This window comes from Phasianus colchicus, chromosome 8 (assembly GCF_987193195.1).
Source record: "Phasianus colchicus chromosome 8, bPhaCol1.hap1.1, whole genome shotgun sequence".
NCBI classification, from domain to species: Eukaryota; Metazoa; Chordata; class Aves; order Galliformes; family Phasianidae; genus Phasianus; species Phasianus colchicus.
In genome coordinates, this window is record NC_143443.1 from 25113006 (window position 1) to 25138921 (window position 25916).

At 40.1% G+C, this 25916-nt stretch overlaps 1 protein-coding gene across 2 annotated transcripts in view; it reads left to right on the forward strand.

Annotated features, from left to right (window-relative positions):
* SORCS3 (sortilin related VPS10 domain containing receptor 3) overlaps positions 1-25916 on the forward strand; it is a 266625-nt gene that overhangs the window by 203740 nt on the left and 36969 nt on the right. For both annotated transcript variants that reach the window (XM_090145482.1, XM_090145483.1), the window contains exons 9-14: positions 2897-3076; positions 4903-5049; positions 5724-5826; positions 9831-9907; positions 10010-10101; positions 12879-12986. In XM_090145482.1, coding sequence (XP_090001608.1) covers positions 2897-3076; positions 4903-5049; positions 5724-5826; positions 9831-9907; positions 10010-10101; positions 12879-12986 — 707 coding nt within the window. The remainder of the gene's footprint in view (positions 1-2896; positions 3077-4902; positions 5050-5723; positions 5827-9830; positions 9908-10009; positions 10102-12878; positions 12987-25916) is intronic.

The window sequence follows — 25916 nt, forward strand, 5'->3', positions numbered from 1 at the left end:
GTGCCAAAGATGAGCAATTACTGGCAAAGCTGGGAAGGAGGGAAGCTAGTATTTCTCATACAACTGTGCTGGCTTTCCTCACTTAGGGTTTAGCTATCTACCAGATGGAATGTGTCAAACCTCAGCAAGAATACATCCCTGAAATGATACTCAAATTCCCTAGTGCAGTCCTTGCTTAGGATTGTGCAGACCAGAAGGGACCAACCTTAATGCTGCTTTGACTGATACAAGTTTCTAGGTAGCTCAGACCATTCCTGCACTTTGTAACTACAGAATGGCTATTGGGACTACTGTTGTATAGGACTGATACAGCAGTAATGACCATCCCCTTTATTCCGTAAGTGAAAATTTTTGTGTGGTAACTCTGTAATTGTTGCACAGAGTTGAATGGTGCTGTGGATATTGCCAATCATGTATCTACAGTCTAGCATATACTGGATTCTTGCTTCAGCTAGTAGCTGTGAACTTTTACTAGCTGTAAGAAATTTGTATATTGAACTCCTGGTACTGTACCTTGACTTCTTCACATTTGGGTTGAGGATAGTTCACAGTGTACTAATACTTGTATAGCACAAATATAGTTTATTTTCTTTGTCCTTCTCTGCTATTGTCAAATATCTGACCAGTTTTGGAAACACCGCTGCCTTTTTCATGAGAAAAGTGGTACTTATGCTTTCAACTTACTGAGTATTGAAAGTTGCCCATTAATAAAAAGACAAGTGAATGGAGAGAATGAGTGCCCTGTGACTGTCCTGACTGACACTGTCATAGGTTGCTGGCCTGCTATGAAATGGGTTTTTTGGTGGCCTTGGTTTTATAACAGATGCGTAGTAAAAAAATCTGTATTGTTTTTATTATTTAAAAATCAAAACTATTTTTAAGTAAGATTTCATGGCAAAGTCATTTAGCCATGTAAAGGAAGTCATTTATGTTTCCCTTAGTCATCAGAAAACTTTTGCTGCACTGTAAAAACTCTCCTATTAGTTGTACATTAGTGAGTTCTGCCTGAGTTATGCATTTGTGAGGTTGGTAATGGGGTAATGCAGTAATTCCGCTGCAACTGATCAAAACAGATTGAAGTCACTGAGAGATTTGCTTTATTTTCATGCTGCTAGACTAGACTGCATATGTGTTTAGTCTACAAGGAATTAGAACTGTTGTGCAAGATCCAAACATTGATCAGGATTCCTTGGCATCCTGGGATGAATTTATAGACAAGTGAAGTCCCACATAGCCGTTGTGCATCTGATTCTAGTGGATCCAGTGTTAGTTCATTCAGCAAGGATGGCAAGGATGAAGTTCTTATCATAGAATCACTAAGGTTGGATAAGACCCACAGGATCATCCAGTCCAACCATTCATCCATCACCAATGGTTCTTGCTAAACCATGTCCCTTAACACAACATCCAAATGTTCCTTGAACACCTCCAGGGTTGATGACTCCACCACCTCTCTGGGCAGCCCATTCCAGTGCCTGACCACTCTTTCAGAGAAGTAGTATTTCCTAACGTCCAGCCTGAACCTGGACCAGTAAGGTCTCCCCTGAGCCTCCTCTTCTCCAGACTGAACAATCCCAGCTCCCTCAGTCGCTCCTCGTAAGACCTGTGCTCCAGACCCCTCACCAGCTTTGTTGCCCTTCTCTGAACACACTCCAGGGCCTTGATGTCTTTCTTACAGCGAGGGGCCCAAAACTGGACACAGTACTCAAGGTGCAGCCTCACCAGTGCTGAGTACAGGGGGACAATTACTTCCCTGTTCCTGCTGGTCACACTATTTCTGATACAAGCCAGGATGCCATTGGCCTTCTTGCCACCTCAGCACACTGCTGGCTCATGTTCAGTCTAGCATCAATCAACACCCTCAGGTCCATTTCCTCTACACAGTCTTCCAGCCACTCTGCCCCAAGCCTGTAGCGTTGCCTGGGGTTATTGTGGCCAAAGTGCAGGACCCGGCATTTGGTCTTGTTGAATCTCATTCCATTATCACTACACTGAAAATCATTTCCAGGTTGTGAACTTGCTTTAAGGAAATACTGAGGAAATGCACTGTCAAATCTTTGATATTAAAACTAAATGGAGAAAGCTTCCAGTGGAGCACTTGAACAGACTGCCCAGAGAGGTGATAGATGTCCTGTCCCTGGAGACATCAAGGTCAGGCTGGATCAGGCTCTGAGCACTTGATCAGTCTGTAGGTGTCCCTGTTCATTGCAGGGGGGTTGGACCAGATGGCCTCTAATGGTTCCTTTCAACTCAAACAATTCTGTGATTCTAAAATGTTGTTGGACCATGCCCTGATCATTGGAAGGAATCCAGCAAAGGTTGATGGGTGGTCTGGTGGTTTGGTAGTCACTATTGGACAAACATTCCATAGATAATTATGTTATTAAAAATCACTACCAACACGATCTTAAACTCCTTATGCCTTAACTTCAAGAATATGTAAACTCACTTTGTTGTTGTTTTTTTTAAACTAATTCTTTTCCTGTTGGAAACAAAGTCTGTTAGGTAAGCACGTGGATGAAAATTGTCTCTTTTTTAGCTACAGTGAATCTACTGACTGTGGAAGAACTCCTGGCTCCAAGACTGAATCTTCCGTGAATGATAAAACTCACTTTCAAATTTATAAATAAAAAATGAAGCTAGATGAAATTCCTTGAAGCTACCAAAAATGAAGAAAGCAAAAACCCTTTGCCCACCTGGTGGTCATTAAAAAAAAAAATGCAGAAAAGTCACAATGGTGATAATTTATTGGCTTCCTCTAACAGAAAATTGTTTAACATACCTATAATTCACACTCCATCTCCATTCTTCCATAAGTCATGGTAATTATTATATGTCTCAAAGGGCAAAGAAATATAGAGGTCCTAGTAATAGGTCTTTTTTCTTCTTTGAACAGGACATGCATATTATAAGCACAGCTGAGAATCAGGTATTTGCAGCTGTTCAAGAGTGGAACCAGAATGATACATACAACCTGTATGTTTCGGACACCCGAGGGGTTTACTTCACTCTGGCTTTGGAAAATGTGAAAAGCAGTAGAGGACTGGAGGGGAATGTCATGATTGACCTTTATGAGGTATGTAGTAAAGGTCATCCTACAAGAACTACAACTGTTCAGACAAGTGTAAATCACTTACCATCCTCCCAACATCTTCATTTGTTTTGGAATCAGCCCAGAGGCACTTACTGAATTTGATGCTAAGCTTACTCATGTGGGGATAGATGCAAAGTATTCTGCTATGCAGATGATAATTGTTGTGGGTTTTTTTTTTTTTCAAGTGAATGTCTAGTTATGCTGTGTAACATTTCCAAAAGGGAAGACTGTTGTCCCTTTCATTCTAATCTAGATGTCTAGAAAAGGTCTAGAAATACAGGTGTTCTCCTTGGATAGCTAGAGACATCTGGTCACAGGCAGGGAATATAAATTCCACCTTTGTAAGCAGTAATCAGTTCGTGAATTGTAAACAAAAGCTTATGGGTATCATTTGTTTAGAGATAACAAATAACGTTTACCCTTAGTGATCTTCTGTTCTCATTCTATTGCTAGGCCTTTCAGCTGTGGCCAAGAATAGTCCATTCAAAGTAATTGCTCCAGTTACTGGTTTAGTCAAAGTATCTTGGCTTTGGTGGATTGATCTTACTGGCTGAAAGATCTGTTGAGGTTCAGAGCTCAGTGCTCTGCCAGCAAGAAACAGCAATATTAATTTACTGGTAATACTAATAGTGGTTGCAAAGTAACTTGAGAAAGTTTTGCTATAACACTGAGAAATGTGTTTCCAGTTTCACATATAAGTCAGGATTATATAAAAATTTATTTCAGCCAGAATAATGCCAAGGTTAAACAACATCATGAATTTGTTTATAAAAATCCAATTGGTTTAAGGCAGTGAGGAAAAACTCACAAGTAATGCATGGATCATTACAAAAGACAGGCTTTAAATGTTATTCTTGCTTACTTAAATATATTTTCCTGCCTTTGAAAAAATATGTACTTCTATACTGTAATGAGCCAGCTGAAGTAAACATGCATTATCTCCTATTTCTGGGCAAAGTCAGTACTCTCCACTTGTGTACTAGTTTTTATTGATAAATGCCAATGGAGATTTTCATGGGGTCTTTCCAAGGGTAGTGTCACTCAAGGGCCTTTAGAGCTGGAAGGATTTGCATCCTGGCTCTTGCCAGGAAGTTCCAGATTTGCAGTAAGATCCTCCTTCCTGTCTCACTTTCAGAGCTGTGCAATAGAGACCAAACAACATGAAATCTGCTTAGGAACATTTTGGCAGGACTGCTTTCTGTTGGAATTGATTCTGCTGACAAAAATCAAAACATTTGGAACAACTGGGTTGATTTTGACAGAATTTGGGAATGGAGGAACATCAAGTTTGCAAAACATCAGTGTTTAGATATATTCAGGTTTTCCTGAATTCTGAAGAAAGAAAAAATGAAAAAAAAAAAAAGAAAAAGCCTGAAAGAAACAGATCCCATCTGCTTCTGGTGTGACCTGCTGCCTTTCATGTTACGGAAATCTGATGAGGGAGTGAAGTGGACCACATCTTCAGGATTACAGACCTAATGTGAGAGGTGGTTAATGCTGTCCTTTCAAGCCCACCACTTACCTGTCTGCAGCCATTTAGGGAAATCCGTAAGTGGATTGTTTGATAGGGATTTGCTCTATGAGTACACTTGTCTTTTTTTTAAAGAGAAAGGAATGGCACAAGGCCCTTTCAGCTGTGTAGGGAGAATCAAGATGTACTTGTAATGTCATTCACAACCTTCTAAGGTTGGACTGAGATAGCTTTATTGCTTTTGCAGAGAGTTTTTGCTTCTGAGAGTGCTCAGATGGGCCTTTCCATTGGGCTGTTCTTCCGATGTATTTTTTTCATCTCTCTCCATTTTTCCTAGGTAGCAGGGATCAAAGGCATATTCCTGGCTAACAAAAAGATAGATGACCAAGTCAAGACATTCATTACGTACAACAAGGGCAGAGATTGGCGTTTGCTGAAGGCACCAGACACCAATCTGAGAGGCGATCCTGTAGTTTGCCAGCTGGTGAGTGGCAGACCTTTTCAAAGGTCTCAAAAAGCTGACTCCTTTTGAGGCTTTTACATAAGTCACTGGGTTAAAAAAGCTTCAAATGAAGCTGAATAGCAGGGATTCTTGCCTCAGAGAACTGCAGAGTCAGGTGCTCTGCAGTGGGGCACAGTTTACAGATGAGAGCTTTAGGTGGGATTCACAACAGAGTTCAACATCATTCAGTGAACAGTTACGTTACTGAAGACTGTAGACCCTGCATTTCATAGGAGTGGTGTTTTACTGGTGACTTCCTCTGTGTGTTTTCCTCCTGATTTGCTAGGTGTTAAGAGAGTTCCCTTAAGTATGTTGCCCTTAAATTCTGTGAAGCTATACAAATAGAAAATTTTCACCATCTTGCTTCAATTTTTTTAAATGAAACTTAAATTAGAATATAAAAGTTTTTAGTAGAAAGTGCTCTAGATCGGATTGATGGTAAAAACAAATGCAGGTATGCTCATTTCTTTTTCATGCTCTCAGCTACTTCTATGGTGCTTATTCAAAAAAATGAACATATACTTGTAACAGTGCTAAGAGTAGAGGGGTCATTTTCAGGAGGGCTGGAGCATCTGTCTTCAGTCAACAAGGGTTTCTCTTTTATGTGACTTATTGAATGTTGAAACTTGTGTCTTTTGTTTGTTTCCTGTCAACAGCCCTTTTGCTCACTGCACTTGCATCTGCAACTCTCAGAGAATCCATATACTTCAGGAAGCATTTCCAGTAAGGAAACAGCCCCTGGGCTGATGGTGGCAGCAGGTAAGAACTTATGTGCTTCTCAGTGCTCACCCATGTTTCCTTTGGAGTCTGAGTGTGTTTTGAGAGTTTTGGTGTTGATGTAAAACTTTTTAGCTTTGTTTCAGGTAGTGCTAAGCTAGTTCAAATTAACTCCTACCTGCTGTGGACTAGGAGAGAACAAGTGGCCCCTTACTTCAACAAATGTAATGTCTGGCAGGTACTTGTTGCTGAGCAATAACCCATGAGCAGGTCTAAGCCCAAATCTCTGTGGGATCATTACCAATTCTCATTATTAACTCCTCTTGCTTGACAACTTACAATCACTATTGTATGTATAACCCATTTACTGAAGTTAACAATGAATGAGAGTAGGGCTGAAGTTAAATATGAATGAGAACTGAGGGCTATGGTCCCAGGCAGTATCAACAAGTTCTACCTATTGAGTAACAAGCAGAGAGCTGTCTCCAAAGCCTGCTGGATGAAGCCTGGACTTCATGAATGCCTGTCTTGTGTGTGGCACCTACTTTCTATGCGGTGTTGCTCCAAGATTGGCAGCATTTCATCAGGACTTTATGGGTCATTGTTGCTGTGCATCATTTTGCAAAATGGTGCTTTAGCAGGTTTCAGTGTTTTAATGACAATCTGCTACAATACTTGCACAGTGATAATGGCTGACCCACTCTAATTAATCTGACAACCATCATGGGTGCTTTTGTCCTCTATTGCCTAAATACAGTGTGCAGCCTAGTCAGGATAGGTCGAGATCTCAACCGTGCTCAGAGCTCCCACAGCTCAGTGGAAGCTGCTAGGGTAACAAAGTGCTCGCTAAGTGGCTGTTGCTATTGAAAACTGGCTTCTGAAGCAAGTAGGCTGTCCTGTCTTTTCTCAGGGATGTTCCTATGTAAATTCAAATATATTTAAGTAACTTAACTGTTCTTTCCAACGCTCATTTTAACTTGATCTCTTTGTCACTGTATCTCCTTTATTCAGCTCATTACTGGCTTGCAATTCTGTCATTTTAGCATACTGCCTATATGAATTTACGCTGTTTCTTACAGCCATTTCCCTTTGCCTGTTCTTCTGTATTTCCATGTGTCTGCTGGACTAAGCCAAAACCTAAAAGACAGGTTCCCTTCATGGCATTTATAGCTCCACAAGGGAAATACTGTGTGATTTCCAGTTCACCGATCCAGGCTAAACAGGGCGAGATAATTTGGTTTAAACCTCCAGATCTTCTTATGCTTAGCCAAGTGGAGTCATCACTCCTGGCAGGCCACACTTGCTAGATGGATGTGTAGGAGCAAGCCTACTCAGGATGCTGTGATTACAGACTTATTTTTCTTTATCCTTTTAGGAAACAAATAGAGGAAGTTGAACAGTTTGATTCTAGGCATTGATCAACACTGTTAGTAAATGTGGTTCTTTTCAAGCTGATAGTGGATGGGATGAATGCTTTCCCAGTCTAACAATTAACCTTTAAGAGGCAGAATATAATTTCTGCCTTATTGTTTTGTACAATAAGGAACTTTAACCTCTTGGGAATATACACATCTGTTTCCACAAACTAGTTTCACAGTAACAGGAGTATTTCAACATGGTAGCAAATATGTTCGAGAATAAGCACTGCTCAAACTCTCTGTCAAGCAATGTCTTACTATATGATTTACAGTGGTGCATTTCCTGCAATGACTGGAAACTCTTAATAGAGTTCAGATTCTTGCAGAAGGAAGACTTATGTTTTAATATCTAATTCTACAGCTGTCAAATCTCCTTCACTTGTCTGGGAATTAGTTATGTTTTGTAGGGTTTGAATCCATATAACTGAATGAAGCTAGATGGAAAGAATGAAGAAAATTATGGAAAAGCTTAACACAGAAGAAGAAAGGAAGAAGTGACATCAACAGAGCCTCACCATGTTACTCTTTTCCTGCCACAATTTGGAAATTCGTGTTTGGAATGTTCATCTTCCAGTTTTGATATTTAAAAGATCACTGTACAATATTTTCACTTCTGTATTTAAGCTGGCAGATAATTCTTGATCACTTCCACTCATGATAACACACTGGGCTAAAGAGACATTTGAACCACTGTAAATTTGTTCCTGTGAACCTTGATGTCCCTAAAGACTGACCTTTCATATGATTTATCATGGTAGAGTTTTCTTGTACCTTCATCTACAATAGTTTGTCATTTTTGCTGGTGTCAGGAAGGAAGATTAGGTAAATAGGCAAAGTATCATTTTCTATATGTGAGCACTAATAGAAAAGTCATTCTTGAATTACCCTTTTCCTCCCAGAGCTAGAAGTTTCATTTTTGGAAATATTGTTGTCACAACAATAGAGCTAGCTGGATTCCATGATGCTTTTGGGAATGTGTCAACCCACAGATGGGTTTTAATTTCTCATTTTCCAGCATTAAATGTCAGAAATTCAATTAACATTTTCATTAGGGTGTTTTTATTATGCTCTTGTTGATGCTACAGATGTGATGCTGCAGTGCTATCCTTCCCTTTGCTATTTTTGAAGAAAAAATATTAGTTTTTCCTTCTTTTCATTGAAATCACAATTGTTTTAAAACCAATCTTTCTTGGAAGGTATACGAGTGGCTCAGTGTTTGAAAGAATTATGGATTTGACCACAATGCGATGGCTGTTGGCCATTATGACTGGGAGACTTTCTGGTAGAGTATGTCAGTGCTACATCTGCCTGCTTCCTGTGGGACAGATTTTCATATAATCAGAATCCCACCTAGCACTGACGGAAGATGTTGTTGACAGGCTATCAGGAAAAACAGGGTGACTGTGGTAGCTTTTCTGTTAACCACTGGCTGCTTTGGGAAGCTGGGAGGTCTAAGTGAACTAACTTAGAACAGGCCTAAATTCATTATTTGGTGAATCCTAGTGCTTGTAGACACTTTAATTCTGGAAACAGAACCAAGAGGCTGACCTCAGGGTAATGTGGGGATAAGCAAATGAGGTTTGTTCAGACCATTTGCAAGTTTTTCAGCTATCACTTGTGATACTTACCACATCACTTGTGGAATTTTCAGAGGACGCTCAAAATTCTAGAGGACTGAGGATTTAGTACAAATTCATTATGTACTCTGCATTAAGATGTATCGCTGTGAGAGATGAGGTTCTGTCTGCCTCTCAGATGAAGTACCTTTGAAAGAATCTGTTTCAAACTCTGAGGTGGCATCTCCAAAGGATGTTTTGCAGGGCTGTCTGTATAGACGGTTCAGGCTGATGTTTGAGCTTTGCATTGTTTTGATATGTGGCATATCCATTTCCTAACACCTGGTGAAGGCTGGGTATTTCACTCTGTAAAACTGTCTGTAGAACACACCATCATAATGGAAATTACAAGATTAAAATTAAGAAACCTACAATTTTTTAGGTCAATGAGAATGATCAGCATTCTCACAGAATGGTGCTTAGGCTGGTCTCTACCTCTGCTAATTTATTTTTTTTTACCCAGTTTAGTTTTCTGCACTGCTTCTGTCCTTGGCTGAGTTTCAGACCTAAACAATCAAGATTTCCTTTAAAGAGAACTGACATTTCATTATGCCCCAGTCCTCATTAATCGCAAGCCATCAGCAGACCCAGGAAGAAGCTTTGTTTGTTGAACTGCAGATTCTGAGATTCATTAAGTATTTTAACAGAATCGCAAATGGGCTTCCACAGCCCGTAATCATGAACTTCAGCAGGGGCCTAATTTTCACTTTTGAACTCAGTTGTGTAAGTAACTTGCCTTTGGATGCTGTCCTTTACACAAGAAGAGGAGAGAGACAGACATTACATTACGCATGATGAAGATTGGTGGATTACAGAGATCCAACTTGCTAGCCAGAGTGCAGAGATTAAAAGTTCAGAGAAAAATGTGTGTGCAGTGGAATATCTGGTGGCCAGGGTCCTTAGCCACTATTCGACTGCTACTCTGATTTATGTGCGCCAAATGGGTGTGTGATTTCATTTGCAGTTTTGTGTTCATCCATACAAGAATTTCTGACACTCGTCTGTTTTGCAGGCAATATTGGCTCTGAGCTTTCCTACACTGATGTTGGCATGTTCATCTCTTCTGATGGTGGGAATTCCTGGAGGCAGGTATGATTTGCAGAGAGAGGGAAAGAATAGAGCCTTTTGCTATTCTTAGTCTTCCTTTTCTGGTGGAGCGGAACACTCATGCAGTATTTGCTTTGTTTGCAGATCTTCGAGGAGGAGTATAATGTGTGGTTTCTGGACTGGGGAGGGGCTCTAGTGGCTCTGAAACACACATCAATGCCCATCAGACACTTGTGGTAAGGAAACTCGTTACTTTGACAAGTTTTCCTGATGGGTGTGAGACAGTGGTGCTATTACCTCTTGGTCAGTGTCTTCTGGTGCCTACAAAATGAGCAAATAAGATTATTCTTATAAATGTTTTAATGTTACTTTGTTTTTATTGATTAATACTATGATTATCATGCATATATAAATATAATGGCTATATACATAATTATGTATATTAATTACTCTTAGCACTAAAACATTCTACAATGGTTCAGATGGGGCTTATTTATGCTAATGGATACTTATGTAATAAGAAGCCAGGCTTTGTTCTCCAAATATTTCAGAGGATGTCTCCATCACTTCTGTCTTCTGTTTGCAAAAGTTAGTATTCAAATGCCCTTTCCAAATTAAGGATGGTGAAGATATGTTGCTGAACGTTACTGATTCTTAAAGGATTTCACATTTGTTTTACCATAAGCAAACTTGTAGCAGTCATAATGTATGAATAACGATTCTGAGTCAGGACCACTAAGCTAGTCAGTCTAGGCCACCATCCCCTTGCCAATCATCTCCATAACTGGGACATATACAGGAGAATAGTAACAGGGTAGACCTCTAATGATGCTCTCAGCAGACTAAAGCTATTTTCTGCTCAAGATCTTTCTGTCTGTGGTTAGTGTGTGGTTTTGTGTGACTAGGAACATTTGCCTGTGCTAGGTAATTTGGTAATCATGGCCATACTTGAAGTTCCTTCAGGAAAGAGGACATCATGAAGACCAGGTCCAAGCCTTTAAACCAAGTCAAGTAGAAGCCAAGGCAGGAGAGTGTTATGTATTAGCCAAGGGTAGAAGTCACCAGCAGTAGGTACATCAGGCTGTGGCAAGTTGAGCTCTGGAAGAGCGAAACGTGAGCCACTCTTTGAAAGAGTTCTGAGGCATGTATTAACCATTTATAGCTAAATTCTTCAACCAAGGTGTAACTGTTTTAATTGTCTTTTCCTGTGGAGGTTCTTTGGATCTAACAAGTGCACTATGTGTACAAGCATGTACTTAGATTTCAGGAAAGATTTTGGTCACAGGTGAACTTTGCATAGGAGCTGAGAACCCAATTCACCTTTGTCTGCGTTGGAAAGTTTCCTTTCAGATTTTTTCCTCTCCACCTAATCTCATGAAATGCTGTGTGCAGTATATTTGCTTTATATTGCCTCAGTAGGCACCCATTTTATGAACAGGAGCGGAATAAATTAAAGGGTATATGTATATCTATTAGTTCTCAGACTGAGACATTGTACAATAAGTTTCATCCTAGAGAAAAGAGGTGCAGATAATTGAAAAGCTGAGAGAACTTTAGCTAACCTAATGAAGTGTGCTGTTCCCCAGAAATTGAAATGCTATTTAGATAGATAAGCATGCAGGCAGAACAGCATACAAATGCACAGGTGTACAGGAAGATACATACATTTAAATAAATAGATTTGAGACAGATAAGCTTTTTGTATGCTGCTGTTCTTCCAGCTTTCTGTCTTTGGTGTATAGTCAGCTTCCCTTTCTGGCAGATGTGCATCGTGAATTGGGTGAAGGTTTTATTAAGTGCTACTAGAGGTAGTCATTTAGGGAATGGTGACTGCACTTGGCTTTCTACATTATTTAGCTCAGGTTAGTGTAACCTGTTGTTTGCACTGGCCTCCCAGTCCTTAGATGGTATCTCTGTGTCCCTGATGCTGCCTACTTGGAGTGAGTAGGGCTTAGTTTCCAGTAGGACCTTCTCATGCAAATCCACCTACTCAGGTACATGCACCCCTAAACTTTCCTTGACTGGAAAATAAGGCAAAATTCTGTTTTATACTCACTTTAAAATGGGAAGTGTTTCCTGCTGCTTGGAGAAGATGTTTAGGCCATGATTGTCTCCTGGTAATGTCCTTTAAAGTAATCTGCCAGTTTTCACAGCTCAGGTACTTTCGAAAATTGCAGAGAACTCTTAAATGACTGTGCTGGGAGAGATCAAATAATTTCAGAGCCAATAAACCTCTGTGTTTCTCTGTTTATTCTCCCTTTACCAGTAGAACCTGGGGATAAAATTCTGGGCAGATATTTGCAGAAGCAATTGTATGAAGCCTTGGGTAGAGGGAAACCTCACAGATCTCAGAGTTGTTGTTGGATGGCACTTCTAGGAGCTGGATGTTTAAAGCCAGGCTAATAGTCAGATACAATGGGCAGTATGCATACCTTGCTCTGACTGCTTTCTGCATTCTCTGGAGCAGGGTAACATGAATGTAGTTCCCCTAAGGCCAGGAAGACAGGAGCAAAAGGGATAACAGGGACAGGACCTTTGAACTGGGACCTGTCCCCACGAATTAGCCCTGGGTACTGGGCACCTTTCTTGGAATAGGGGTAACTATGGATAGGGATAGAGAGATTGTAGCTAATGCCATTGCTACTCACATAGGCTGAAAAATCCTATGATACTGACAACAATTTTCATGCATTCAGACAAGGGCTACTTATGCGCTCAGCCCTTCCCCATGCCAGGTGCTCTTGTAGATCCAGAAACAGGACTTGGCAATGCCCCTTTATCCTCTGAGGTCTGATGTACGGCAGGACCAAAAATATCCATACTCTTATTGCTAGTGTTTATAAGTTTTTGATCATTCAGAATACACCAAGAATGTGAATTAGGTGGCTAGGAGATTGGTGCCTGTCTATAAATCTAGCTGCTGGGTCTTGCAGACCTCAGCCAGCATTCACTTGCCATGGTTGCTCTAAAGTAAGTCTTTTACATGTATGAATTTTGTCTGCTTCTATCCCAGGGTGAGTTTTGATGAGGGAAGGTCCTGGAGTAAATACAGTTTCACATCAACACCTCTTTTTGTGGATGGATCCCTTGTAGATCCTGGCATAGAGACTCAGATAATGACGTAAGTATAGCAGCTCTCAACTTTCTTAAAATGTGGTGCAAGAAGGAGTGCATGGTGAGCCTCTCTGCTGTGCAGTGTGGCATTGTGTAGCTGCGCATGTAGTATTGCATGAATGCATGGTGTTGATTTGTGTATTATTTTGATGACCGCAGACTCGGGTGCAGTGTCCATGTATCTCACGTGGCAAACAGATGATGCATTGAAACTTCTCCCAGTAGGAACAGAGAAGTAGGACAAGGAGAGGTGGTCCCTGATCCCAGGCTGTGACTTGTGAGTTCAGATGTGACAGAAGGAAAATCTACTTCTTGTTAGGGTGACATAGTCGTGGTCAGGTTGCTGAGAATTTGTGTTATCAACTCTGGTTGTTTTCAAGCCTTGACTTAGATGAAGCTGCATCTGCTCTGATATGTAGATAGTGACAGTCTTGGAGTATGAACTACTTACATCCAGTGATCCCTTCTTGCAAAGACTGCTTTGACACTGTTCCTTAGATCTAATGGCCCAGGGACTGTAATGCTCTTCAGAAGCCAGTGATGTAGATGGTTGTACCTAACATCAGTTCTGTGCTTATTCCAGATGTGCTGTTTCACTCTTGTTTGAGTTTGCTGCTGGATATGAATAGTCCTTAGCTTTGTTGCTTACTATCTGCATTGTGGGTTTTACATCTGATTTTAGCTCAAGATAAAGGCTTTCTCAGTGTGCAGATGCAAAGCTGAATTCAGAGTAACCTTCCTGAATGGAGATATAATATAATACTATGATCTACCGATGCTTTGGGAAGAGGAGCCTGGGCTGGTACCGAAGGTGCTTGGACCTTCCTCCTCCCAACAGTACTGTAGCACTAGATAAGGGTGAAGAGATCCTGGTCCCAAGAGCTGGCAAGGTTCTGAATTTAACAGTAAAGGGAGAGGGGAAACTTTTAAAGTTCAAAGGCACCTCAAAGAGTCATCTGACTTCTCTTGCAAAGCTGATCAGAAAATTCTGCTCTGGAATTCCTAACAAAGCAAGGACCAGATGCGCTGCCTTTCTTACAGAGATGCCTTCTTTACCTGTGTTTTATCTAGGCTGAATGGAATAGATTTCTGAAAAGGATCAGAAAGCAAACTGGCTAGCAAGCTGTATTTAGACCGAAGCATACCTGCAAAGCATATCTGCTGTGTCATGACAAAGTGCCCTTGGTTAATCAGACATCAGACATTATTGCATGTCTGGTATTATGTCATTCCTGACCCAATTCAGGGATGGGAAACGTAGGATAAATTTCATCTTTTGTTTATTCTGCTTTCTGCACCTTATACTGCAAAGTGATTTTCTATAGTTGCCGTAGGAAAGAGAAGCAGACCTGGTATGTTTTCTTCTAGGCTCCAGTCCATCTGCTTACTTAGCGTGGCAGGAAAACGTAGGTGGATCTCATTGCTGTTGTCACAGGTAGTGACAGACTGAGAGTAGACTTCTGTGTATGCTTGTCAGCAGTTTCTTAAGAAAGCTTGGTTAAGATAACAGTTGTCTTGGGCATTTCTGCTACTGAACTGAATTTGTTCCAACTGGGTTGTGTGATTTGTGTTGGTATGCATTTCAAAAAATTGACGTATACCAGCCTTACAAGAACAGAAGTGACTGTGAATGGTTTAATGGTTTATTTACATGGAATCTGGGAGCATCACCTTTGCTGAAGGTGACTGGGGGAAAACATAGCAAAAGGTCATTTGAGCTGACTTTTTTTGGCTATCTATGTCAAGACAAGTGACATGTCATGGTGCTGTATTTCTGGATAGCTAGAGGATTGGGAAGTTGTAGCTAACTCTAGGTCATCTTCATCTTCTGTTCTGAACTGTCCTAGGGAAGCTGGGGTAAGTAATTATGGTTATAATTTGTGCCCATAAAACATAGGAGTGGCACTCTTAAGGGACTTGGAGTTTGTTTTCCAAACAGTGCTGGGGCAGCACAGTGCAGCCCCCATGCTTCCACTGCTGACAATTATTAATACTGGGGTAAAGGTTGTATCATGTTTGGTAGGAATGCTAGTTCTTTTCTTTCCTCCAAACCATGCCTTGGCTTCAGCTTTTTCTTCACTGAATAGGAGAACTTGTTTAGAAGGTAGTGTATAGAAGACTATATATCTGTACATCTGCTGCTTCACAGTCGGAAATATTGCCAAGAACAAAACACAACAACATATCGTATACCTGTGAACCTTTTCACAAGACTGCTCTGAAGCATTTTATTGGGAATATGCATGCGAATCCCTGACTAAAGATAAGAGCCTGCATTCTGTTCAGTCCACATTTTTTTCCAAATACAGCAATAATGTTCAGCCTTCTGTGCTGGCTAATGTGGTGGTTTTCCATGACATTCTTCATGCACTGCAGGATGGGTGACACTTTCCAACTGTGCATGCAGCCAGGTCTGAGCTCAAATAAATCTGCACGTCAGCAACTTCATTGCAATCAATGGAGCTAATCAGTTTCAGCTAGCTATGGATTTAGCCCATTTACTTTATAAATCAGTGTGGTTTTATTTTGAAGTGGAAGATGCATTTTATACCTAAGGTTATTGTTTCTTGTATCTTCATAGTCTTCTGATGGGGAATGTAGATTGTGTTATCTTGCTAAATACTGCATTGGCTTCTGACTTCTGAGATCTTTGCTGTCATTTTATTATTATGATTGGTCATCATTAAAAACTTTAAAAATTATTCCTAGGAATCCATAAAAGTCATAAAAAAGTAATTTCCCATTAAAATTGCCACAAATATTTAAAATAATTCTGGTCCACAGTGTTAAAGGAACTCACTTCGAAAACAGTCCATCGTTAAAGCTTATCTGAAAATCACACCTATTCCAGTTGCTTAAGTATTTATCACAGTGAGTATTTCAGTTAACAAATATGTAAGGATAGTGTAGAATCAAGCTGAGCTTGTAGAAGCTTTGACTAAGAAGAAATCGATGCTTATCTATTGCTACTGGCCATCCTTTAAGTCAGAATGTGCTACGCAACCCTTCGTGTTTAAAGATACATGGAATTTGCATTTGCAGGTAGAGATCAGAGTGATATCAAGAAGTGATGGTGCAGCACAATGGTTTGTAATCAACGTCCTCTAATCAAGGACCAGATCATTGTGAACTCTTAAAGTAGAAGCAGAGTGGATGTATAAGTGACGACTGTGGTCATATTAGAGTACTGCCAAACTGAATAGTTGGCTTTTAAGGGTTTGTCTCTCATCCTGGAACATGTGAGATATTCAATTTACAAGTCTTGGATGATTCCTGTGAATGAAAATTTCTGCCATTTATTTGCATCAAAGTGGTTTACATTCAACTACTACTGAAGAAAAAATATGCTGTGAAGGATGTGTGCTAAATAATAGTTCTAGCCCAACTATTATTATAACCTGTCCTATAGGACAGACTGAGAGAGCTGAGGCTGTTCAGACTGGAGAAGAGGAGGCTCTGGGGAGACCTGATAGTGGCCTTTCGGTACCTAAAGGGGATCTCTAAGAATGAAGGAGACAGACTCTTTAGCAGGGTCTCTGGTGATAGGACAAGGGAAAATGGTCTCAAAATAAAGAGGGAGATTTTGACTGAATATAGTTTTTATGATAAGAACAGTGAGGCACTGGCACAGGTTGCCCAGAGACAGGGGCGGGTGTCCCATCTCTGGAGACACCCAAGACCAGGCTGGATGGGGCTCTGAGCACCTGATGGAACTGCAAGTGTCCCTACAGGGGAATTGGACTAGATGATATTTAAAGATCCCTTCAATTCTAAAGAGCCTATGATTCTATTCTTACCATATTGCATTATTAACAATGTTATCACAATGCTATTTTATTAAAATCAGTATATCAGTAGGATGACTATTATTCCCAACTTTAATTTTGTGGCACATCCTGTGAGTGGGCTTTCTGGCTTATAGGAAGCAGTAACAGTTTTATCAAAGAATTTTGTGTCACTTCATGGCTGTTATGTGAGCAGTTGCAGTAAATGTGTTGTAGGAGCATTCTAGCCTTTGGGATTCTGTGGTTTGTGCTGTGTATATTTGTCCTAAAACAGTCCTAAAGAACTTAGCAGTATGCTAAAATTTGTGAATTTGTATGTAGGGACATTATATGATTCTGAATATCCTAGTGAACTTTATCATAGTGGAATCTGAAGTTGCTTTTAGTGGGAAATTGGTCAAGATGACTTACAAAGGTCTATTTCAACTTAGATAATTCTATGATTTTTTTTTCATATAATGTGGTTGTCAGGGTGAAGAAATGAATTATTTCCTTATAAGCTGTGTGGGCTCTACCTTAGGATGTAGATTTGTGATATACAGGCAAGTATGATGAGACTAAGTGACCTGAGTTCCAAGTCTAACTTGGAACTACTGGCTAAGCAAGGTGAATTCACTCTTCCTTTTTTCATTCCTGGCTGATCATCCGTTTCTGCAGCTCCTTTTCTTGGTGTTTTCACAACCATTTCATCTGACAAGATGGTTAGTTCAGTTCCCTTAGTATCGCAGTACTTCAGCAGATGTGTGTCAAAGCACACTGCAGAGTTCGGTTTAGCTGTGAGGAAAGCAACTGTACAAAACAAAGGGTCTTTTAGGAAAATAACTGAAAAGGATAAGGACGATGGGTTTGGTGCATTTTGAGGTGACCCAGTGAATCCTATATCCCTCACTGGTGAGTTTTATGTCTTTTCATGATTTTTTGTCCTTGTGGGTTGGGTCTAACTTTTCCACATTGACAAGACCTAGGCACAGGATTTTACTTGTCTGAGGTAGTCTGCAAATGAAAAGGAATTCAGTTTTATTTCCGTTCTAATTTGTGATATCCAAAAAGAAAGTGTTCTCTTGAAAGGTGCTTATCTATAACGTTTAACTCAAAGAAGAGATCTTTGTGGATCGAGTGAACTTCTTTATGCTGTTCCAGTTCTTACTCTTAATTATTATCTCTACCACTTCATCTACTGAGCTAAGCATCTCTCCAAACTTGCATAAACAGAAATAACCTTTTTACTTCACAGCCTTGCAAAGTTTTGCTGTTATTTTAGTAGACTCATTATACATGCGTGAGTGCAGACACTCATATAGATGGGGATCATTAAGTTTGTCTCTGCTGATCAATGTGTATTTATGTAGACACACCTATGTATGTGTATATAAATATGTATGGGTGTCTAGGTACATATACTTAATGATCCACATATACCTGTGCATGCATGATTGATTATTAACATTTTCATTGGGAGGATTTAATATAAACCTGTTCAATGTAGCTGTTTTTCTTTACCATGGCTATGTGTACATTAGAAAAAGTTTCCTATTGTAAATGAATAGTTTATGAGCCCTGACTCTTTCCAACATCTTCTCATTTACATGGCCATAATGGCCATACAGCTTTACCAGAGGGTGAAGTGGGAGCACTTTTTATTGGGAAATCCGTGTAATTACTGGCAACCCATCACACAGTGGCAGGAGAGCAGGGCAGAATGACTAAGTTGTAAAACACTGTAAAAGGTGAGATGGAGGCTGGACACTTCTGAGATGAGGAGTATTGAGAGCACAGGCAGTATTGATTGAATCCAGAAGTCCCTCTTGCTCAGTTGTCTGTTCCAACAACAGCAAGCAGAGGATGCTGAAACAATTTAAAAATAAAAATAATCTGTAATCTTTGCCAGTAAACAGAGATTTGCAAATAAGAGCCTTTCTTTGCCAGACATAGTATCCTATGTATTTCAAAGACTGTCATGATTTCTTTTTCTAATTTTTTAAGTACTTTTTTTCCCTAAATCCTTTAAAAAGTTTAATAGTCACATTACAGCTAGGAATTCCATGAGTTAACTCTTATTCTGAAGAGCAGACTGACTTATGGAAGACATGAATGAAGTATGTACAGGCACTAAGGCAATGTGGTCAGATCCTGATTAGTGCTTGGCAGAAGTCCAGCAGATTGAATATGAGGGGAGCAACAGCTCCAAGGACCAAGTTCCCACTGAGTTCAAAATTACATAGGAGTCAAGAGTCATTTTTCTGTCACTTTCTGATAAGGTGATTACCATCTTTCCTCTTTAAGCAGGGCAACATTCATTGCCTTCTGCTCAAGTCTTGCTGTCACATTTAAAAGCTGGTATGGAAAAGAAAATTACAAGCTGACACAACGTCCTTGAATGATTCTGCCCCTTTGCTTAGGGGTAGGGAGGTGTGGATTTGCCACCTCTGTGTGGTTTTGCTGAGAAAAGTAAGGTGAAAACAGGCATGTGGTAGAGAATAGTGCCTTTGCTGGGATACAGTCAGAGGAGACAACTTTCTCCTTTCTGGGTAGGCTGTCAAACCACACAGTTGATTCTCTTCAGAGCTGCAAACCCTTGTTTGCAATCTCAGCAGATGAGAGAAGAGGCGAGTGGATGGCAAAAACACTGAGAGACTGCTCTTCGTAGAAGTAATTGAGGTTTTTTCCTAACATTCTCAAAGAAAAACACAGGGTGTAGCTCAGTTCCTGTGGCCCAGCAGAGGACAGAGACTCTCCTGCTGTCAGTCAGGTCTGTTAGCTGCACTCTGCTTGAAAAAATGGGAAAGAAGCGATCTGAGAAAATCCAGATTTTTTTTTTGTAACCTTTTCTGTTGCTACTGGGCTGAACAGAGGATTTGATTAAGAGGGAATCTGGAGGGAAGATTTCATGAGTTCTGTAAAAAAAATTGAATCTCACATGCTGTTTCCAGCAGGAAGGGATTCCAGAGGGATCTTGTGTAGGGGCTGTTGTGACAAAGGATGCCCAGATCTATCATTCAAAATCTTCTCTGATTTTGCAAAACAGGGCTTGAAACCAGAATATCCAACCTGATTATATTCTAAGGTCTACCTTATACTCTAGGTGTTTTTTCTTTAAGAGAAATCAAGGGGAAGATTTCAAAACTTAATTTATCTGTGTTGGCTAGGTACCTAACAGCGGACTGTGATTTTTAAATTATTGTTTGCACTGTGGGCTTACATTTTGTAAGTTTACTGTTTGTGTCTTTTAATGAATTGCACTAACCATTTGTGGTGCTGCTGGCTTTATTTTTGGCTGTGAATTTTATTGCAGGACTTTGATGTTCATTGTACTTTCCTCACTCATGGGACTGCTCAGACTGCAATGTGAAAACCTATATATGGGTTCTTTAGAACAGGATCCATGAAATTAGGATGGCTCTGATGATATCTCTGCACACAGAAAAGTAAAATTTGATATTCAAAGAAAAATTGCAGGTATGGTTATTAAGTTAGGAAAGCAAAATGATTGAGAGGATAGTGGCATTTGCTATAGTGAGCTGCACTCCTGGATCAGTTAATCTAATTTCAAAAACCATCTGGAAGTGATGAATAGTTAGAACTTAGAGAGAAGATGATCAATCTGCTAATGCCATCAAGTGATTTCACAATGGACAAGAAAACGTGTATTATAGGAATTCTCATTTTATCCTAGTAGATGATCAGTTTATACCCTGAAGAAAGACAGTTGATTACCCATATCATTATCTTCATTTGCAAGACTTAAAAACATTATTAATGATCGCAGATTAATCAGTGTCGCTTCCTTCTCTCATCTCCCTGCCAAAGGAGTGCTACATTCATTAGCTGTTGAATTGCTGCATGAATTCACCTAAGCAGCTTGCAGAGACACAGTATTGATTATGCTGTTCATAGCTGCAGTGTGAGCTGAGGTCTTACAGTGGCACTTGAACAGACAATCAGATGAGGAGAACAACTGTTTAGAGAAATCTTTCTCAGACAGAATCATGTGATTTATAGGGCCTTAGGAAAAGGATGGCTGTGACCTGAGATCCCAGCAGTTGCACCATGTACTTGTACCACCCACACTAACCCTGGGATGCACAGTCAGGGATGCAGTGCCGTGCACACACTTTTTTCTCAGATTCTTTCACCTTTCAGTTAGGGCAAGCCATAAAATATTCCAAAATATCCTAGCAGCCTCAGGCGGATTGAGAAACTATGGCCTCAACACCTTTCTGCTCAGCCTGACCCTGATCCCGCACAGGGCGGAGGGTGGTGTAGCTCACACTTTCTCTGGCAGCTGGGGCAAGCTCAGCCTGCGTTGGCTGCAGGATTCACTCTAACAGATCTTTCACTGTTTGTCTGCAGTGAGTGATTGAAAGCAGCTTTCCAGAGCAGCAGTGCTATACTTTGAGATTTCACATCACTCAGGTGGTGCTACAAGCCTCTGTTACCAAGGAGAACCTGTCATCTTATGTTCATCGTACATGGTTTCCCTGTTTAATGATCCCTTTGATTCAAACCTGTGAAACTTCTCCCTCTGTAGCTGATCAACCACCTCACACTGTCACTTTGCTATGTACAGCTCTCATCTTACTTTCAAACTAAAAGAGGATAGATCTAGATTGGATGTAAGGAAAATATTCTTTTTACCATGGCACAGGTTGCTCAGAGAGGTGGTGGATCCCCCACCCCAGAGATACCCAAGGTCAGGCTGGACCACTGGTCAGGCTTTCAGCACCTGATGGAGCTGTAGGTGTCCCTGTTCAGTGCAGGGGAGTTGGACTGGACAGCCTTTAAATGTCCCCTCCAACTCAAATGATTCTCTGATCTCCTCTTCTGAGTCATTCTGTGTCAGGTTCTCTGATAGTCTATGCCAGGAAAAGCTTGTAACCCTGACCCACCACAAAAAGTACCTGTTATATGTATTTGGGTCTTTTGTGTTCTGAGCAATGTTTTCCACATGTATTGAACATCTCTGGTTGGAAATCCACTGTTTCATAGGATGGCTGATAGAAATGACTGTGTGTGTTCTGTTATTCAGCCTCTGCTGGGACCACAGATGTTTTAGGAAATGTTCAGATCACTGATAGCTGCTAGTATCTTTTCTAGAAGAGGAGGCAACATCTTCAAGTTTCAAAGCTATCAGAAACTGGTTGCCTTTCAAGACTACTTCGAAGAAGAGAGAGAACACCATTAAAAAAAAAAAAAAAGAAAAAAAAAACAGCATTAAAAATTAACGTGCTTTCCTATCCCCCTTTCTAAGTGTCTTACACTCCCTTTCATGTTACTGGGATTTCTTTTGAAGCAATTGTCATGTAAAGTGTATTGGGCACACTGGCAGTAATTTTTTTAGAGACTGGATTTCAAAAGGTTTGGTTTGTCATACTGTGAGCTCTTATTTTGATAGCACTTTGTATTAGAAAATAAAAATTAAAAAAGTTCCCTTCATCTCCTATTGCCTTGCACAGTATTTGTGCAGTTAATGGAGAAATCGAGCCCAAGCAGTAGGCTTGCTTTGTAATTATATGTTCTGCAGATTACTTGCTAATAATACTTGGCATTACTTGCTAACTATGTTGTACCATATCATTTGCAGTAGTTTTCCTCTTGTGCTTTAAAGGAAGTGCCCATCAGGGTGATGAATAATCCCAGAACTGTTTTCAAAATCTGAGAGAAAAGGGTCTCCCATGCTGGATTTTAATGGGGAGGATTTTGTTTTTCTCTGTATTTGTAGAAACTCTACCCTTGTACCATCCCCTCTCTCCTGACCTGGAATCTGGCAGTGTTTCAGCTTTCCATGAGCAGTTTGATATAGTTTGCTAGTCAGTGAATCTGGCCAACATTTAGAATTTCTCCTCTGCAGAAAATCTCCATGTCATGGCAATCACTTTCACTTGGATGTGGAAATAAACCATTTCCTTCAAATTTTGTCTGTGTGAGCAATTCTGTGGAAATTTTGTTTGACCTTTTCCTTTGGGAAATAGAATACAGACCAAGATTTTCTTGAGCAAATTTATTTCCAAATTTGTCGTCATGGGAGCATCTGTCTGCTTTTAATATATTCTTAGAAGTTTCAGAGCCGATGCATTTTCCCACTGTGATTAAGAGCAGTAGAATAGGGCCTTATATCTGAAATGTTCTATAGGAGTTACACTGATTTGCACCACCAGATCCAAATAGTCAGTATATTTTATTTGGAAGAAAACTAATCTTCATTTTATAGAAAGTTTGCCAGTTTTCCTATTCTTTTTCCCATTCCCAGGCAGTAGTATAGCAGCCCTGAATCAACACCCAGTTGCCCTCGGGCTGCTCTTTCTAGTTAACAGGTCAGCCAAAAGCAACTGAATTAAAAGCTCCAAAGTTGCTCTTAAAGACTGTATTTATTGTTTAGGAAAAAAATTAGAAAGTGTTTTTTGCTGGCAATTGCATGCCTTTCCAGTGCCATGTTTCATCTTTTATATTTCCTTCATTTCCAGTCTCTTGGTCCCTGCATCATCTTGCCAGTCATGAGACAGTATAACTCTGGCTTCTCTTCCACTCTCCCTAATTGCTGATCTGTGTCTCTCTCAATTAGATTCTACTTCCTTGTCTCAGTCCCTTTCCATCCAATTTCCATGTAACAAGTGACCTCCTTTAATGCTAATTCCATCCAAATCTTAATAAAATACAATCAGGAGGTTACACAGCCCATTTGGTTTTCTCTAAAGTCATGATTTATGTTTAATTCATGGAGAAATGGCTCATCTCTTACTCCCCATTCATAAAACCTAACCCCGCCAGCATAATTTGCAATTGTTCTGTGGCTGCTTGTGTGTTTTGAGCCCTAACAGCACAGCCTGCACACAAGAGCTAGTCTTGCTTTCTTACAAGATGCTTCAGATCCAGATTTCATAATGGGCTCTTGACTGTGTGCAAAATTGTCAATATTTTCTTTTATTGTCTTAAAAACTATGAATGTCAACTAGTGATTGAGGTGCGTTTATCTTCTGAGTCCTTCTGTATGCATGAGCACTGAGCCAGTAGGCTCACTCTTGTCCCAGGTAGTGTAGTATGAGTGTAGCCTGGCTAATGGGGACAGAAATGAAAGCCAAATCTAGGCAGTACAGAAGTGAGAGGACCTTATACAGAGACACAGTCACCACTCAGCTAGAGCTAATATATTTGGCTGGATCTTGTTTTTTTCTGCTAGTCAACCCCTCATGGTTGGTCAGTGTTCCCTGCACCAAGGCTGACAATTGACCAAGCCTCCCCTCCTCCTCTGCTTGTGAAACTGTGTTGTTGATGCTTGCTGGGAAGTGAGGGTGGTCTTCTATGCCTGGCTGGCTCTTAAAAATCCAGCAACAGCAGTGCGTGCTTGAGCTTGCTGGGCTCAGTTGTGGTGAATTCATCACTCAGTGCTCCTGCAGCTCAGACATGGATCTCGCCCTGGTTTGAGAGAGCTTCATCCTCTCCAGGGAACTGGAAAAATCACATTTCTTTTCAAGGAGGTGTTTCTTCCAGTTTGTGCTTAATAGCATTTATTGGATTCTTCCATTCCAGTGTTGCTCTTGTAATTATCCATTAGAGGCACAGATGTGACTAAAAAGGGATTTTAACTGGAACCAGAGGACAGCCATGCTTTGTTCTCTCCCTTTCATGATCCATGATGAAAGCACAATTTCTGGTCAGCTGAAACATTTACCATTCTGGGAGATTTTACTGTTTTCTTTTGCTTGCTAGGATGCTTCCTTTGCAAGCATTTTTTCTTCTACAGTATTAGTTATTAAAAAAGAAGCAACAAGCTTGGTTTCAGGTTTTCTTAAATTATTTGTGTTGACACTGCAATCAGCTTTTCTTTCACTATTATTAATTAAAGTGTATATTTGGTTTGCTCTCTATCTAGTCTTCTGTTGATTCTTCCGTCTCTCTGTGTGGTTTATCTACAAATGTGCTATCTACTTGTTTTTTGCTTTCATTTTTCTGCTTTCATTTTATTTTTAGATATTCAAAATGCTTAAAACATAAGCAGCCTATTCTGTGGGGGCTAATCTTGTTAAAACTTGACTTCAGAGGCTGCCAGGGTACTTTGTGAGAAGCAAAATGAGGTACCTTTTGATCCCTCTCACATTGCTTATATCCAGTGAAGAAAAAATGCTCCAGAAAGTAGTATACATTTGATGTTTTGTGTAGTGAAGATGACCTTAGCAATTGCTTCCTTGCTTTGTATCTTCAGTCATCTCACAGGTGGGCACAATTGAGAACAGAAGGCATTACCAGGGAATCTTGATGGTTATCTCTCATTACATGTAAAGGAGTTAGAGCTGACTATTGAAAAATCCTACCTCTTTATCTAGACCAGCCAAAACACAGACAACTTTAATGCATGCCTCATGTAACGTTTTGCCAATTTACTATGAATCTGGTAGAAGACAACTTGGTTTAGCCATGAAAAGGCATTTCTGTTTCTGTGCTCGGACAGCTCATTTGATGCTGCCAGAAGGAATAGATCCAGATGGATACAGATGACAGTTTTCCTGAGATCGATGCAGAAACTATTAAGTGAGAAGATTTATTTCTCATATCTAGGCAGGGACAGGGATTGCGTCTATGGTCTTGAGGTGGATGAGTTGTTATTTTGTGACCCTCAGATCATCCAAGGTTTCCCATTGACCTGTCAGGAATGAGGAATATTCAATGACATAAAAAGCACTGCTATCAACAATGCAGGGGATAATAAGGCAAAAGCATTACAGTTCATCAATAGAATACTGTATAAATATAAAACCCTCTTGAATAGTTTCTGTACAAGGTTATCCAGTCACTATATTCCACATTTGTAAGTTATTGTGTGTTTAAAAAATTAATGAAAGATATAATTATAACAGCATTACCAATGACCTTTTCCAAAATGACTCCATCATGAATCTGTAAGCATTTCAGAATTGTTTTTCAGGTTCTTAGTAATTTTGCTGCAAATTAATGACATCAAGCTCTGGCAATAAAAGCCTTGCCTTGTTTCTCAAAAGAAGAGATTGGGAAGAATTTTCTGGTCTCCTAGCAATGGCTTTACTGTGAGTGGTGCATAGATCCAGTTGAGAAGATGCCTGTCCTTAGAGGAGGACAGGCTGAGATTTTATGTGGAGTTTTAACTGCTTACTGTAAGGGACAGAACAAAATCTACCCTGACT